Raw genomic sequence first — 15,569 nt, forward strand, 5'->3', positions numbered from 1 at the left:
GTGTGTGTGTGCGTGTGTGTGTGTGTGTGCGTGTGTGTGTGTGTGTGCGTGTGTGTGTGTGTGTGTAGTGCGTGTGTCTCCCTGTAAACATAATTCAACTCAAGAAGCTGTGGATGGATCCTTTTGATATTTCCTCGATAGGTAGGGAACGGGTAGATAAAAGTCAAGTTTTGTAATGGACCTCGTAGCAGCTCTCTTCGGTATTGCAGTGGAATGCTATGGACATGGCATGTCCAGAACATGCCCATATTCGTTCTGGACATGCTATGGGCACGATTACTGATAGTTTTCCTTACTGTTGTACAGATACGGATACAGCAGAAGCTGTGTGTTACGCCGAAGGGCGAATATGCCAGTTAAATAGATTCAGATTCAGATTCAGATGCAGAGGTCTGTGTTTACGCCGAAGGGTGGTTCTTACACCGTCTGTATAGATACAAAGAACGAATGAAAACCACCTTTTCGAATCATAGTAAATGGTTGCAACCTTTCTTTTGTATCAAACAGAAGTATTAAGGCAAATATATTCTCAACAATGATAAACTCAACCCGAACTCCTTCCCCCTGCAGTAGGGGAGCTCCACCTCAGAAATAAAAGGAACTCTAAGAAGCATAAAGATGTAGAGGTGCAGGAATGACAGATACAAGCATTTCCCAATGCCTTATTTAGTTCGCCCATTTAACAACAATTTATCACAGTGGGAACAGATCATGTCCATAGATTAATTTCAATTCAAAATCAATTACCGCTGTATCTACAGAAAGTTTGTTAAGTCAAGGTTTAGTCAAGGTTAGCTCTAAGTTACACGAAAATTCTCAAGCGTACACTATTAATTAACATTGTGGTTTTATAACGTATGCAGCGCAACGTAATTTATATCTTCCAAGCTTTTGGCTAAAATGATATTGTACATGTCTTAATAAACCATTCATTAATTAATTTCTTTTAGACATAGATTCGTTTTTTTTAACTAGTCTATAACTGGACGTCAGTAGTGAAAGGACCATAAGCATTTGCTCTTTGCATGTCAAGACATGAACAGAAGGTCAAAAAAGGCTACAGCGCTGATGGCGTCCGCTATTGCGGTCTGTTCAAAGAACGACCCTTGCCCCCATTAGACGAAAAAAAAGGTAGATGTGCTAGAGGTCAGAAAAGGTCGCGTTGGTTTTAAAGCAGGTGTACTAATGATATATTAATGTTGACCACCCTCAATGTACAAGTCCTATAGTAAATGATGCTGTGTTTTGTAAAGGTTATGAAAGAAAAAAAGGGTAATTAAAAATCTGATAAGGTCAGTAGGTACGTATTGGTTCTCTTTTCCAGATTTCGACCAAAAACAAGTAATGTAAACATGAAATTCAGACACAGACACGAGAATACTAATAAAATGAACACAATTCAAATAGTACAATGTTTACTTTAGTTTTTTTAACTTTAATTGTTCGACGGTCGATTCTGTAATTGAGTAAGATATACAGAACTAGAAGTATTTTCGAATTTTATCATTCGGAGTTTATGTCTTTTGAACTTTGCAGTTTTTTGTCTACTTGTCAGTCGGATGTACAACGTTTCTTCCTGAGCCCCAAGTTCTCATCAAGGCAATGGCGGCATGTTATAGTCTCTACCAGACTCCGAGTCGCTGGAAAAAATCGTAGAAATGGTACAAATAGAGGAATACAGCCGGCTAGGCAACAGTAACGCGACCGGAAGCTGTTCCCTGGCCGGTTATATTCCTCTCTATTTGTTCCATTTCTACGATTTTCCAGCGATCCGGAGTCTGGTAGAGACTAGCATGTTATTTGTTTGAACATAAGGCCATGTTGATTTAAGTATATGGATGATATCCGCGCGCATTTCAATTTTCGGCCGTTTCCAAAAATGAATAAAAAGTATTTCAACTATACTATATAAATCATACAAAACAGCTTCAAAAGAAGCAAATACATGCCGTAGACTAAAGAAAAAATATCAGAAAACGTATACTAATATTCTAATATTCCAACGTCAATTCGAAGACCAAAGAAGAAGATGTGAAAGTACCAAGATGAAGAATCTATTGTTCGGTATACCACACGCTGTGTGTTCTAGCCTCCTTCGCCGGCCTCTCTGGGAAGCTTGGCGATTTTTTTTGGGGGGGGGGGCGGGTTTTAGGTCGATTCGCGATTTTTAACCGGGAATATTATGCCGGGAAAGGAATATATGCCGGGAAAGGAATATACACCGGAAAGCTTGTACGGGCTAGGCGAAATTGGCTTCCCAGTACTTCACCGGCCTCTCTGGGAAGCTTGGCGATTTTTTGGGGGGGGGGCGGGTTTTAGGTCGATTCGCGATTTTTAACCGGGAATATTATGCCGGGAAAGGAACATATGCCGGGAAAGGAATATACACCGGAAAGCTTGTACGGACTAGGCAAAAAAGTGTGTTCAATCACTTGTTCAACCTTTCTGACCAAGGACACTTATTTTGGCCAAACTTTTTTAATGGCATGCTCGCATCAGTTTTAGAGTTCCCAGATGATGTCATTCATATAATCAATGAAGCGGTAGTGCGTCAGTGAAGGATCAAGCCTGTTATACAAGAGCCGAGCTTACCCCATCTTGCTTAAAATTTAATGTAGCATTACGTACGTACGTAATACAACATGACCCTCAACCAGTTGAAGAAGAATTCGTCAAAACACGTGCGCAATTTGCTTGGCCGCTGTGCAATGCAGAAGCTGTTGATGGTACACTAAAGGGCGGTTATAATTACACCGGCCATGTAGACACAGATACAGATCCCAATACAGAAAGAAAACGTGACCACATGTAATCGTTTGAGTTATCGTTTGACTCCCTTTGGCCGGCTGTACTCCTTGGCCAGCTTTGATACTATCTTATGGCACCGTAGGATCTGCTTGGGGATTAGACCACATGTAAATCCAATTGAGTGGAATAAATTTTGCTGTGATCAGTTTGCAATTGAAGTACGCTATTTAATAAGTGTGCAAAATGAGTAAAGGTAATTGACGTGATTGAAGTTTGTCGGCTCGCTATTTGTACTGTTTAATCAGCGCTCACATATATGTTAGTGTCAGGTAGCTGATGTTAACAAGATTGTCAAGTGTGTGACAGATAATGTTGGTGGCCATACTTTTAAGCTATACTTTGATATTTTGCAGATTCAATGTTGGCCACTGTATGGTCGCTCAGCGAAAGAGGGCCGTTTTCCTATAAACGTTATTCATAACAACATAATAGCCTATGCGATCCGTGAAAAAATGCTGAACCGTCTGTTTTCTGGTGGAATTATTCTCCTAGAAGTAGCAATCATTGCGAAACAAGCATTCTGAATTATTCAACCCTTTAAGATGTTGACTACGTACCCAAACCCATATTTTCACCAAATTTTGAGCAATTGTAGCAGCTGTGTACTCTGATCACCTCGACTATAACAGCATCACTCATCTTACTTCATCGCTCTATGGCGTAATCCTCGTACAATTACTGCATCGTTAACCAGAGGCAAATCTAATAAAGTGGTTTTGATTTTCAAAAAATTGAAGTAACACGTTTGGCCGCCGCAGGATATCTTTGATATTGTGTCTTGTTTATTCTGAGTAACTTATCATCAGAGGCCACGTGTGCCTGAAGCGGACCAATCATCATCTCGCATCACCGTGAAAAGACACATACGGCGCCAGAGCTTCCCTCAGACACTCTTCACCCTCCAAGAGCTTCAGTGACGACTACATCGGCATACTTATAGCTCTACCGTTCAGGGTAAGTGTTACTGGTGTATCTATTCGACCTATAGCATAGTTTTTCTCCCACCATCATACGCAGCTGTTTTCGAATCGCAGGCCTCAACATTTTGCCTTCTGTTTTCTTGTCTTGACGGTGATTTTCCGTTGATTTCTGGTTTTGGATTGAAGGATCTAGATTTAGAACATGTACATTCGGACGAATCCTCATTTAGGTTACTAATTTGATCTACTTTCACCGATTGAGATGTAATATAAAAACATAACTGTGATTTCGTTACGGAATTCGAGCACTTGGTAAGCCTAAATTTTCGTTGAATGTGTCGTTGTTTGTTACTCTCCAAGCAGAGGTTCGACTATGTTTCATGCGTTTCTGTTGGGCTGTCTATTTTGTGACGATTTCTTTACGTCCACTGGCCGTCGAAAACAGTCGGAGCCAAACGTCTTCTTAGAAGGTATGGTTATTAGAAGTAGTTGTGTGCGACGCTCACGGCTAGGATTATGTTGTCGTTCATGCAAAGTGCGGATCTCATTCATTCATATCCTACCTACCTGTTGAATATACAACGTTCTAGGGCACAAGCCTATCAAACATATCAAAGTATTGTTTCCAAAATCTGCACCTTTGCGTTGAACAGTTAATATTTTTCCGTTTATACAAGAGTTTTATGTCATGCAGCAAATTGTATGATTTAACAATGTGTAAAACACATGGTATGGACAGATGTGGTTGATTTCGAATTGTTCAGGTTCAGGTTCAGGTTGTGTCTTGTTAACGATGAAGGAGTGTCCATGGCACGTAGTTTACGCTGCTAAGATATAAAATTGGTGATTAGCTTTTGAAGATTGTGCAGATGATAATAAAAGTCTGCATGTTATTGTCACATCCATAGAGTTGTCATGACAGCATTCTTCAATTCACGGCTGGTGTGGTGACTAGCTATACTGTATACATCTCTTTTTATTCATTGCAAGCTGAAAAGAGATAGTAGTGATATACACAAGCTTGTTGTCGTAAGATTAATATCTATCGTTAGAGAAATATGACTTGATATGATATGATATGATAAAAATGCTCTCTAGCCGCCTTTGCATACAGCATCAATTCTATATAGTATATAAAAAGCCTTTTCGGCCATTTTCTCCCTTTCGCAAGACGACACATTCTTCCAAAAAGCGACGTTTCTGGGAAAGACTCTTGCAAGAGATGGTCTCCAAATCGAGTACCTCCAACGAGGTTTTGCTTTCAACGGCTTTGCATTGTCGACTGGAAACTGCGCATAACAAGCTGTAAATGGGTATGCGGGAATAAACCATATGCATGGATCATAGCTCCATTTCACAAAGGGTTTTTTGGCTGCTATCTAGATCTGTATCGAAAAATGGGCAATAGTAGTTCTGAAGAAATGGTAGGCCTTGGGATATATGGAGGAAGCGTGGGGAATATCCATCTCCTTGGAAAATACCCAGAAGAGTATAAGCTTACTGTTAGCAAGTATGAATAGCGTTGGCAACAATGCACCCTATTCACAATGAAGGATGCGGACCTTAAAGCTAAACGCTTTATGTCCACGGTGCACAAATGGCGTTTTTCGTTGGCTTTATATGCGGATAACTAAGGGTGCTTCTTTCGGTTTCCCTAAAACCCGAAATGCACATAAAGAATTGTCTATCGGGAACACATGACAATATTGCTATATTTTGGAATAGAAGAAACTATATATGGCCCTGGGTACAAGAAATCACTAGAAAGTACTGGGCAATCTTGGCGACTGGTGATGGTAGCCCTCAGTATTTTCTGGTGATAAGTTGTCCCCATGGCCATACATGTATATACATGTACGTTATTTTACTCCAAAATATAGCAATCTGTAATGCTAACTCATCGAAGTATACTGTATTTTGATAGACTTCTTTATGTGTATCACGATGTATTCCGGTGTATTCCGGTTTTACATAAACCGGGATGATAGGTAAGAAGCCAGCAGAATACCGGGGTACATCATCATTGAATCCGAGCAACTGACCGTAAATTATCAGTCTGTGGCCGATAATGTTGACCAGTGTAGGCCGAAAATTTCTGAAAATCTTGAAGGCAAAACTTTACGTCAAAACAAACCTTGTGGCAAATGATAATAAGCAGGTAAATTTTAGGTTGCAAAATTCAGAGTTCAGAGTGTAAATTGATTGATGTTTGTTGTTTTTCAGTCAGTACAATGAGGTTATATATTTTTGTTCAATACCTTTGATACATCTTTGTTGAGCAACTTCAAAATCTACCTTTGATTCCACAGTACTTCCAATGTACCAAACAAAATTACGCAATTCAAATTTTGCAGTTAGCATTTCAATGTGTTTTTTGACTGATGTTTGTCGTTTGCCGGTCATTGCAAGGAGGTTACAGCTTTTTGGTCCGTACTTATCTTTGCTGAACCACTTTAAAGACAACCTTTGATTCTACAGTTTACTCAATGTACCAAACGAAATTAGGTAGATACAATCAAGGAGTTTAGCCTCCTTGATAGAATTGATTGAAGTTGCCGGCTTGTTTTTAGCGCTGGTGAATCAGTGCGACCACATGTTGATGCCAGCTGTTGCTTTCATGACTTCACGGAGATGTCTGTCACTGACACCGGATTCTGGTCTTTCTGTAATAGGGCCTTCACGCTGAAACCGAATCAGCAGGAATCGAGCAGAACCAGCCGGAATGAATTATTTGCAAAATTCGTGCCACATTCGGAGCAATTCGGGTGGGAATTCCAAATAGGCCTTGAATCCCCTTCACACGAGAAGGAATGAGCCAGAATGCCGTCAGAATGAAAATTCTTTTCTATTCCTGTGCATTCGAAGTGTATTCTAGACATTCCGACTACATTCCAGATATTCTTCCGGACACATTCGGGCAGGATTCAAGATGGGCTTGCCGTTTCGATTCTCCATCGAATGAGATACGAATGTTTCGAATAATGTTGGAATGCCGCAGAATGCGGTCAGACTGCAGTAGGAATAGTTAGAATCCACTTAGAATCCACTTTGAATGCCATTCGATATTTTTCCACTTGGAATGCACCTCGACAGTTTTTAACATGTCAAAAACTTTCGGGCTAGCCAAAAGAACAGGCGCGAATAGCTGGAATGCAGTTAGAACGCACTACGAATTGTCAGGAATTGCCAGGAATAGAAAAGAATATTCATTCCGACGGCATTCCGGCTCATTCGTGCTCTCGTGTGAAGGGGGCTTAAGACGTTATTGACGAGTAATGTTTTTTTTTTTTTATATTAAAATCTTCTCGACTAAAAATTTATTTTCTATATCTATCAAGAATTGAAAATTCTGACAACGGAGGCGCGTTGTTACTTTTACCGGAATGATCTATTAGCCAATAAAGTAGGCAAAAACTAATTTCCTTCCTTAAAGCCCCAATTTCAGAAGACGGCAATCCCGCTAAGAACTTGCTGATCATGGGACTTCATTTCGAACTATGTGGTCCTTGTCTTCATAATTGGAATATCATGTAAAATATAAAATAAAAGACGACAAAACGCACAAAGCGTAAAAAAAGGTTAAATTTGTTGTTTGAATTTGTTGAGCGTTCGGTCGCCCTCCTCATGGAGTGTACACAATGTATAACAGACTGCTTCAGACAATCTGTATCCAAGATGTTCCACGTAACGCACGAAGTAAATGAGAATGTGTTCAAGAGATGGACTTTGAATTCTAGGAGGTCCTCGAGGTATGCATGGAACGTTCAGCGCAGTGCTTTATTGTGGAATGGGTTTACTCGAGAAGCGTCATCGCCAAGCTGGATGATGGTGATAAATGGACAGCTAACGCTGCAAAAGCCTCTCTGGCCGTGGCAGAAATAGACTGCCAAAGCTTTCATGAGCTTCCTGGTGACTGTAGATCTTTGCGAATCGTGAGGCGTTCTTCCAACAATGCCACTGGACTTTGCATTTTAATTGAGTGTGCTCAACCTTAGCAATGTAGTTAGTTCCCCATATATATATATATATACCTCTGACCAAGGTCTAATAGTTAAGCTACGGTCCTATTTGGAAAAAGGGACCCTTCTTGGTAGTTTACCGGTTGCGCTTTCGGGTGTGGCCCTTACGTGGCCTTCTGGGACACCGAACTATTTTAGGGCACGGCAAGGCCCCTGATTTTTTAAAACTCGGAGTTAAGATCAACCCGGTCCCCGGCAACAAATAGACAACGTAGGCTAATTGTGAAAACACCGAGATAAATACAATAGACTACGCACCTCTGTAGAAACAGTCCGGATACGGCCACACAAGTTTTTCGTGCATCAAAACATAGTGCAGGTCAAAGACCTTCAAACAATACATCAAGATATGATGTGTTGGCTGAATCCGAACTTGTGCAAATATCACGGAGTTAACGTATCACCGATGTAAACCTTAAAGGCACACCGGGAGGCACGTCTGGTAAGCCGCCGGAGTCATCAACTCCATTCGGTATTTCTTCGTAAGTAAGCGTTTCGAAATTCTTATTTCTTTAGCAAAACTATTCGAACTCCTCCATACCTGCCTGGCCCATGGAGAGGCAGTGAGAAAGAATATTTAGGGCACGGCAAGGCCGGAGCAATACAATGGTTGCTGGTTAAGATCAACCCGGTCCCCGGCAACAAATAGACAACGTAGGCTAATTGTGAAAACACCGAGATAAATACAATAGACTACGCACCTCTGTAGAAACAGTCCGGATACGGCCACACAAGTTTTTCGTGCATCAAAACATAGTGCAGGTCAAAGACCTTCAAACAATACATCAAGATATGATGTGTTGGCTGAATCCGAACTTGTGCAAATATCACGGAGTTAACGTATCACCGATGTAAACCTTAAAGGCACACCGGGAGGCACGTCTGGTAAGCCGCCGGAGTCATCAACTCCATTCGGTATTTTCATATTTCATTTTACTGAGGAGTCATTGCTCTCTTTTTCTAAGATAAAGACAGATATGGGTAGTTTGTGTGTTTGCCACGCCTGGTGATCAGTGAACTGTGATCGTGTAACGGCCATGCACAGCTGCGTGTCTAGTGAATCAACTCACAAATTGCAGTGAGCAGCTGTACATACTCGTAGATGGCAGTTTCTTTCACGCTTTTCTTTTGGCAATTGTTCCAGTATGGCTGCTGAGGGCTTTTGGTTCCTTCTTTACGGGTAGTTTACCATTTCCAGTTCAGCTAAAAGGTACTGGTAACCATCTTTATAGTTTTATCTTTATTTCCCATGCTAACAGTACACCTTCATCATTGAGGATATGTGTTACCACGATGGTCCATTTGCACAGCGATAGCCCTTGAAAACTTGTGGCAGCTTTTCTTGACGGATGTAACGGTTTCCGCAACAGGTGGTCAACACTGTGGATTTGAAAGTCGAAAACCTCGTTTATATCTGTGTGGCTTGCGTAGAATTACATGCGAACTTTTGACCAGGAAGCTTAATTCAGCTTCTCACGACATATGCATTTTCTTGCTCAGACGAGAGACTTCTGGCCTCCAGGTTACAAGAAATATTTTAGAGCTTTTCTTCCTAGTTCAATATAGATTATGCAGGTATCCCGTCAGTTAAAACAAGTTAAAGCCCTTTCCAAGCCAAACGTCTTGGGAGGCGTAACTCAGATGGGACACACAACTCTGTGCAATCACTACTGCGGATGGCTAGTCCACTGGTAGTGGTGTGTGTTTAACTACCATGCATATATTCCCAAAAGCTGTATGCTAAGCAGAGAAAGAAGCATGTTAAGTTTTAAAACTAAAAGTCTTTGGTATGACTCGGGCGGGGATCAAACTCAAGACCTACCGGCTACAAGACGAACACTCTACCCACTCAGCCATTGTACCGGTCGACGGATTCCCTCATAATCTGTTAAATGTTAACACTGTTGGAGAAGTCTACGTGTACTCACGTACAGATGGTGCAATCGCATGGGGTAAAACTTTGAGTTGTGTATGTCAGCACTATATGTATTATGCAAAAACGCACTAGAAGTCATTAAAGTCATTGTGGAGAATGTCAAATGGAAAACAGAACTTCGTACATAGTGAGGTGTTAGGAAAGAACAGTGCCTGAAGAGAAACCCCGTACGGTTAATACATTACCCGTTGGCGATCCCGTTGGGGACCAAATGACTGATGTAACGCTAATGGAATTTATGGTAATTCCTTGCCATTAGCACCGCCGCGTGCTAGAAATGACTCCATTAACGTAACTGCACGTTGATTGGACAAGTCTTCGCCGACTGTTGGCGGCTGTATATGTTGTGACATTGCCATCAAAGTACACACGCGCACTTTCACGGATTACCGGTGAACTCGATGAGGACAAGGTTGAGGTAAGTATACGTCATCAGCATTAGGTTCCAATTAGGATCTAACAAAAGAGAGAAAGTTTACTTGGAACTTCATGCCCAAAATGCCAATTGCAAGTACATGGAAAAACATAGGAGACATACATGGCACGATGGACAATTGATTGTCATTATCATGACAAACGATTAAAGAAATACTTGCGTTGGCTATATCTTGACAAGTTGAGTTGGCTTCTTTCTTGGAGTCCGAGGAAGACGAAATGTTACACTTTTTATGATTCGTAGGTTTGTGAAATTTAGAATAAGTGTCTTTCTTTTTGTCTGTAAATGTTGGCATGTCAGGGTAGGTCGTGATAAACACTTCATCCAACGTCAAGTACATCATAAAAGTTCTTCTGACATAAGAGGGCCAATGGAAGTATGGTTACCAGATCAATATGTACAAGCTTTCGAGGTCATTTGACATTTCGAAAGCTGTGTATCCACAAGAATGATGCACACTTTTTCATCTATCGGACCGATGAAAGCCGCTGCCCGTCAGCATGTGTTCAACCAGAAGGTCGGACCGCACCAGAAGCTTATAATCTTCCTCACAAATTGCAGGGAAATGTAACGGCTTACAGCTGTACAATTAGTTCGCACTTAAAGGCGAGCAATTTCAAGAAAATTGTCAAGCCTGGGGCTCTTCTTATCAAGATCCATTACCGAATCCAGCCTGAAGGTAGAATCAAGACCAAGTGAGCTCTGATGGCTCAAGTCGAAAGAGATGGAAATTGATGAGAAAAATGCGTCTAAGTTCTCCTAAAAGCCTCAGAATGGAAAGTTGGCCATGTCTTAGAAGCTCTCTCCGTGTGATAGGAGAGCGAGCGGAATATGCAACGCACGTTGCATACCACTATTTTTTTTCCTGAGCTTATAGAACTCTTAGGAAACTGCAGCTACCTCACTTTATACGGCCACTATACTGACATGTAGAACCAGACTTTGCAGAGACTCTTTCAGAGACAAATACCTTTTATAGTTCTAGACCAATTTTAGAGAGTCAACGAATATGAAAAGATCCACGCTTTCCATGCTTTCAACTGTTTTATTCATTTATATCTGTACGTTACTCCGCCAACAGCCTAAACCTCATAGCATTGAAATCACTATGTTGCTGTTACATGGCTTTGATGAACTGTCCCGAAAATGATACAGTGGATTGTTCCTATCTCATATGAATGTCAAAGACATTTGAGGTTGTTCACCGCTTCTCGCGATCGATTTTTCAACACATCAGGAGCGTTTATGCTCGTCTAAACTTTAGTCGTGATTAGTCGTGGGGATTTCATCTTATATCTGCTTTACGTTGCTATTTTATTGTTTGGATTTTCTTAACTGTCGATGAATTCGTACTGTGCACAGAGATGTGTGGATATATATGTATATGAACATTTTGGAACTTTCGGCTGGCGACTTTATCTCACTCACAAATCGTAATCACGCTTCTATTCTTCGTATCTCCAGGTGCCTTTAAGATACGTCACTCTTATCTTGGGTAAGACTTATTGCATGGCAAAAGGGCTCACAAGAAGACATGGTGAAAATCTCTTCACCGTCCTCCCATAATACTTTAAGTTCTGGGATTAGCACTACAGGAGTCGGCCACATGTGAAATCAGTTAATGTCGAAAATGTACATGCATAGCACGTTACACATATCATAGAGGCACCTTATCAGTAAACCCTGTAGCTGAGAAATGGCATTGCACCCAGAAACATGGGCTTTTATAATAACTGCAAGTCTGAAACGAATGTTCTGTGCCAATAGCACCCCAGGGAGTCCATTCAGTATGCTTCTCAACGTCAGAAGACATGCGTTGCAGACACTTAAATCACCCAATTGCCAAGAGGCATTACGTTTGACTCTTCATGATTCTTTCCAATACAGATTGCCGTCTTTGCACACACAGTATTCACTGTCTTCAGTAGCGGCAATGGCGTCTGTCTCCTACGACGAAATGTTGGCCACACAGCTTCCAAATGTGACATCTTCGATGGCAGCAACGGAAAGCGTTTTAGATTATTTCGTGTCATTCGCAACTACCTGGACGCCGACCAACACATCTGATGGCACAACCCACGGAAACATCACAGTCACAACAACGCAGCCGCCATTTTCGTACACCGTGTCCGCCATCTTGGCTCTCCTCATCACAGTGGTCATCCTGATGACGGTTTTCGGCAACCTTCTGGTCATCGTGGCCTTCTGGCAGACCAAGACCCTCCAGACCACCAGTAACTATTTCCTGATGAACTTAGCCGTGGCTGATCTGATGATAGGACTGTTGGCAATGCCTCCTTACACGCCGTACATTCTCACGGGTGTGTGGCCACTGGGGCACTCCATGTGTGTGGCGTGGTTGGCGTTGGATTATTGCATCTGCTCGGCCTCGACTCTGAACATCATGGCGATCAGTTGGGACCGTTATCGATGCGTCACACAGGTAAAGATATTTTCAAAGTCAACATTGTTTGTTAAGTGATATCTTTTTAAACACTAAAGCAAAAGTCGGTCATAGTTGTATAAAACAAGTCATTATTATTGGCTATAAGTATATGCTGTGAAACGAACAACCTCTCTCTCACATGATGTTTTATATCATTCAACTTTACTTTCTGTATACTGTATTTTCGTGGAAATAAATGAAATAGAATAGAATAGAATAGAATAGAATAGGATAGAATAGAATAGAATAGAAAAGAATGAAATAGAATAGAAGGAGGTACTATATTTTGACGCAAAACTTTTGATATGCTCAACATCAGTCTCAAATCAAGGACACTATGTCCTTGGTAAGTATACAGCAATCAGAGAGAGCTTATGATTGAAATGTAACTGATTGAATTCGTCTTCACACAGGCTGTTAAATACAAGCTCCATAACTCTAAGAAGAACACGTACATCCAAATGGGCCTTGTGTGGATCATAGCCTTTTTGCTGTACGGTCCCGCCATCGTGAGCTGGGAGCACGTCACCGGAAGGAGACTCATCCCTGACCGGAAGTGTTTTGTACCCTTCCACGACAATTTCCCATTCACCTTCACAGCCTCCGTGGTGGAGTTCTTCACCCCTTTCGTTAGCGTGTCCTTCTTTTACTTCAAAGTCTACAAAGAAATCCGCGAAAGGGCCAAAGCGAAGTTAAAACGTAAGGACGAGTACAAAGCTTTTCAGTCATCTATTAGAAGAAGGGGTGGGAGGGGGTCCTCCAATATTGAGGACGTCCCGTCGTCCCTTGCACCGGAAATGACATCGTTAATGACTCTTGCCAGCAGCAGCTCCTCCACAGGTGCTTCCCATAGACCTTTGCGGGTAAAAAAGAAGACGTCCTATGATCACATGGGTCGGGAACTGCGCGTAGCAAAGACACTCGCCATCGTAGTGGTCGTGTTTGCTATCTGTTGGACACCGTTTACAATTTTCACCCTCATCCGAACTCTCTGTTCGTCCTGCATTGTTGACGAGCTGTACGAAGTGTCCTTCTGGTTGCTTTGGCTAAACTCTACCGTGAATCCTATCGTTTATGCCGCTTTCCATACCCAGTTCCGGGCAGCGTTCCAGGCTCTCATCTGCCAGTGGTGTAAGATAACTTTCCTGCCGGAACAAGAGCCCGTAGAGACCGAACAAAATTATAAACCAGGCGTCTCGGTCGTTTGTGAAGAAAGGACGGAGTTTCGGACAGACGAACAAGCTTGAGATGATGATGAAGAAACGTTCATGGATATTCCGTACTAGTTTGCAGTTCGTGTTGAATTTGTCTTATGATGATATGTGCTTTCGTCACTTGTAATGGTGTCATAATGTAGCAAGAGATGTGAAGTAGTAGTATTTTTACCTTCGTCTCATGTGAATATTAACACCTGATAAACATGTTGAGTGTTGAAAGACATACCTGCAGAAATGTATCGATAAAAATATATAGCTTGATTATACAGTGGGAACGGAAATGTATGCATAATCTATGTATTATTTCATGGACCTAGTTACAGTCATGTTTTTCTTACCCTTTTGAACACGGCCGTTTTAATTTTCGACGCCTTTTCTTTCGTTACATATATACAGTAGTTTGAATAAACTTGAAGCTATTAGACATGATGTTTTAAGTTGTGTAATTATCTTGTGGTCTGGTGCCCATGGTCATACGTCAATGATATATATGAATGATCATTGTATATTATTGCTCAACCGAGCAGTTAAAAACAAAGACAAAAATGAATATCTTTATTGTATTATAGGTCTAATCTAACAAAAACGTTCGACTTCTCGCATCTGTTTAATGTTAAGTATGTAGGACTATATGGGTTTAGCAATATCGGTTTGTCAAAACGCATGAGGGATATCAACTTTTAGTGCTACTCACATTTCTTAAGTGGGGGGATCTACTTTCTACGTAGCTACGTCCTGTGTGGATTTGTAACGTGAGTTGCACTGAGAACTAATTGTCGGATGAAGTACTGTTAGCCGTCTATAGGGGGCGCTTTAGTACCGTACAGTTGGTAGTCAAGTCGAGCCCGATTACAATGTTGGATGGCATCTCAACATGACAAGTTATACTCTTGCATCCACAGAGAGGAAAAAGGCATAGTAACTTTGGATACCAGGCAACAATTTCTATCATTTTGATCAAACAAGGAACGAAAGGGGACTGTAACAAATTCCAAAATGAAAACAAGATACCACATTTGCCGGTTTGGTACGTACAGAGTAAATAATTTTATTCTTAAGCCATGCCATAAACATTTCACACAGGTTCGTATGGGTTGGGAGGAGGAGGGCAGGTTTGGACAAATTGCAGCAGTTTCCTTTATATTCCAGTAGACATGAAAAGATCGAAGAGTCATGTAAAGTAAGCAACGACGTAAAACGCGAGGTTATAGCCCCTTGTATTGCGCATGCCGATCATTAAAAACAGTCACCATTTCCAAAAAGGCTGCCCAGGATAAGACACAGTTTTAGGGGCAGTACCTCTGGGTCTCTTGTAATTAACATTCTGTCACACTTAATTAACCAATTATGTCTGATTGATAATCTCTTAAATGGATACATTCAGTTGGCTCAATTTTTCTTCGTCCAAGGGTCCCCCAAAATTAACGTCTATCCTCGGTAGTGAAGATAGTTAAGACGTTGCAATTTGACCTGATCCAAATATTTATTGATTTCCTCGATCAATACTGTCTTGTACTGGTAGATATGAAATTGTTGCACTATATGCATACAAAAAGACTTCCCTATATATTTGGAGACCATTACAAAGTTTTTTATGAGTTGCAATCCCCCAAGTACTGAAAATCTGCTAATATTTATAGCTTCGATGGCATTTTAGGTATCCTAGTCACAATGTTTTCATTACAACTGTTGCTATGGAAAATTTGATTTGTTTGATTCTATTCCGGAAGTGTTTGTTGCTATAACTGATCTTTTTCAACAAGGCAGTGTATGTTTGTTTGTGTGTG

The 15,569-nt window shown here is 41.2% G+C and overlaps 1 protein-coding gene across 1 annotated transcript; it reads left to right on the plus strand.

Annotated features, from left to right (window-relative positions):
- Nucleotides 1-11,725: 11,725 nt before the first annotated feature.
- LOC118417899 (histamine H3 receptor-like) lies at nt 11,726-14,145 on the plus strand. The gene is made up of 2 exons (XM_035823655.1): nt 11,726-12,562; nt 12,979-14,145. The coding sequence occupies exons 1-2, from the start codon at nt 11,816-11,818 to the stop codon at nt 13,810-13,812; spliced, it is 1,581 nt and encodes a 526-aa protein (XP_035679548.1). The 5' UTR covers nt 11,726-11,815; the 3' UTR covers nt 13,813-14,145.
- The last annotated feature ends 1,424 nt before the right edge of the window (nt 14,146-15,569 follow it).

Source organism: Branchiostoma floridae, chromosome 6 (genome assembly GCF_000003815.2).
Source record: "Branchiostoma floridae strain S238N-H82 chromosome 6, Bfl_VNyyK, whole genome shotgun sequence".
Lineage (NCBI taxonomy): Eukaryota > Metazoa > Chordata > Leptocardii > Amphioxiformes > Branchiostomatidae > Branchiostoma > Branchiostoma floridae.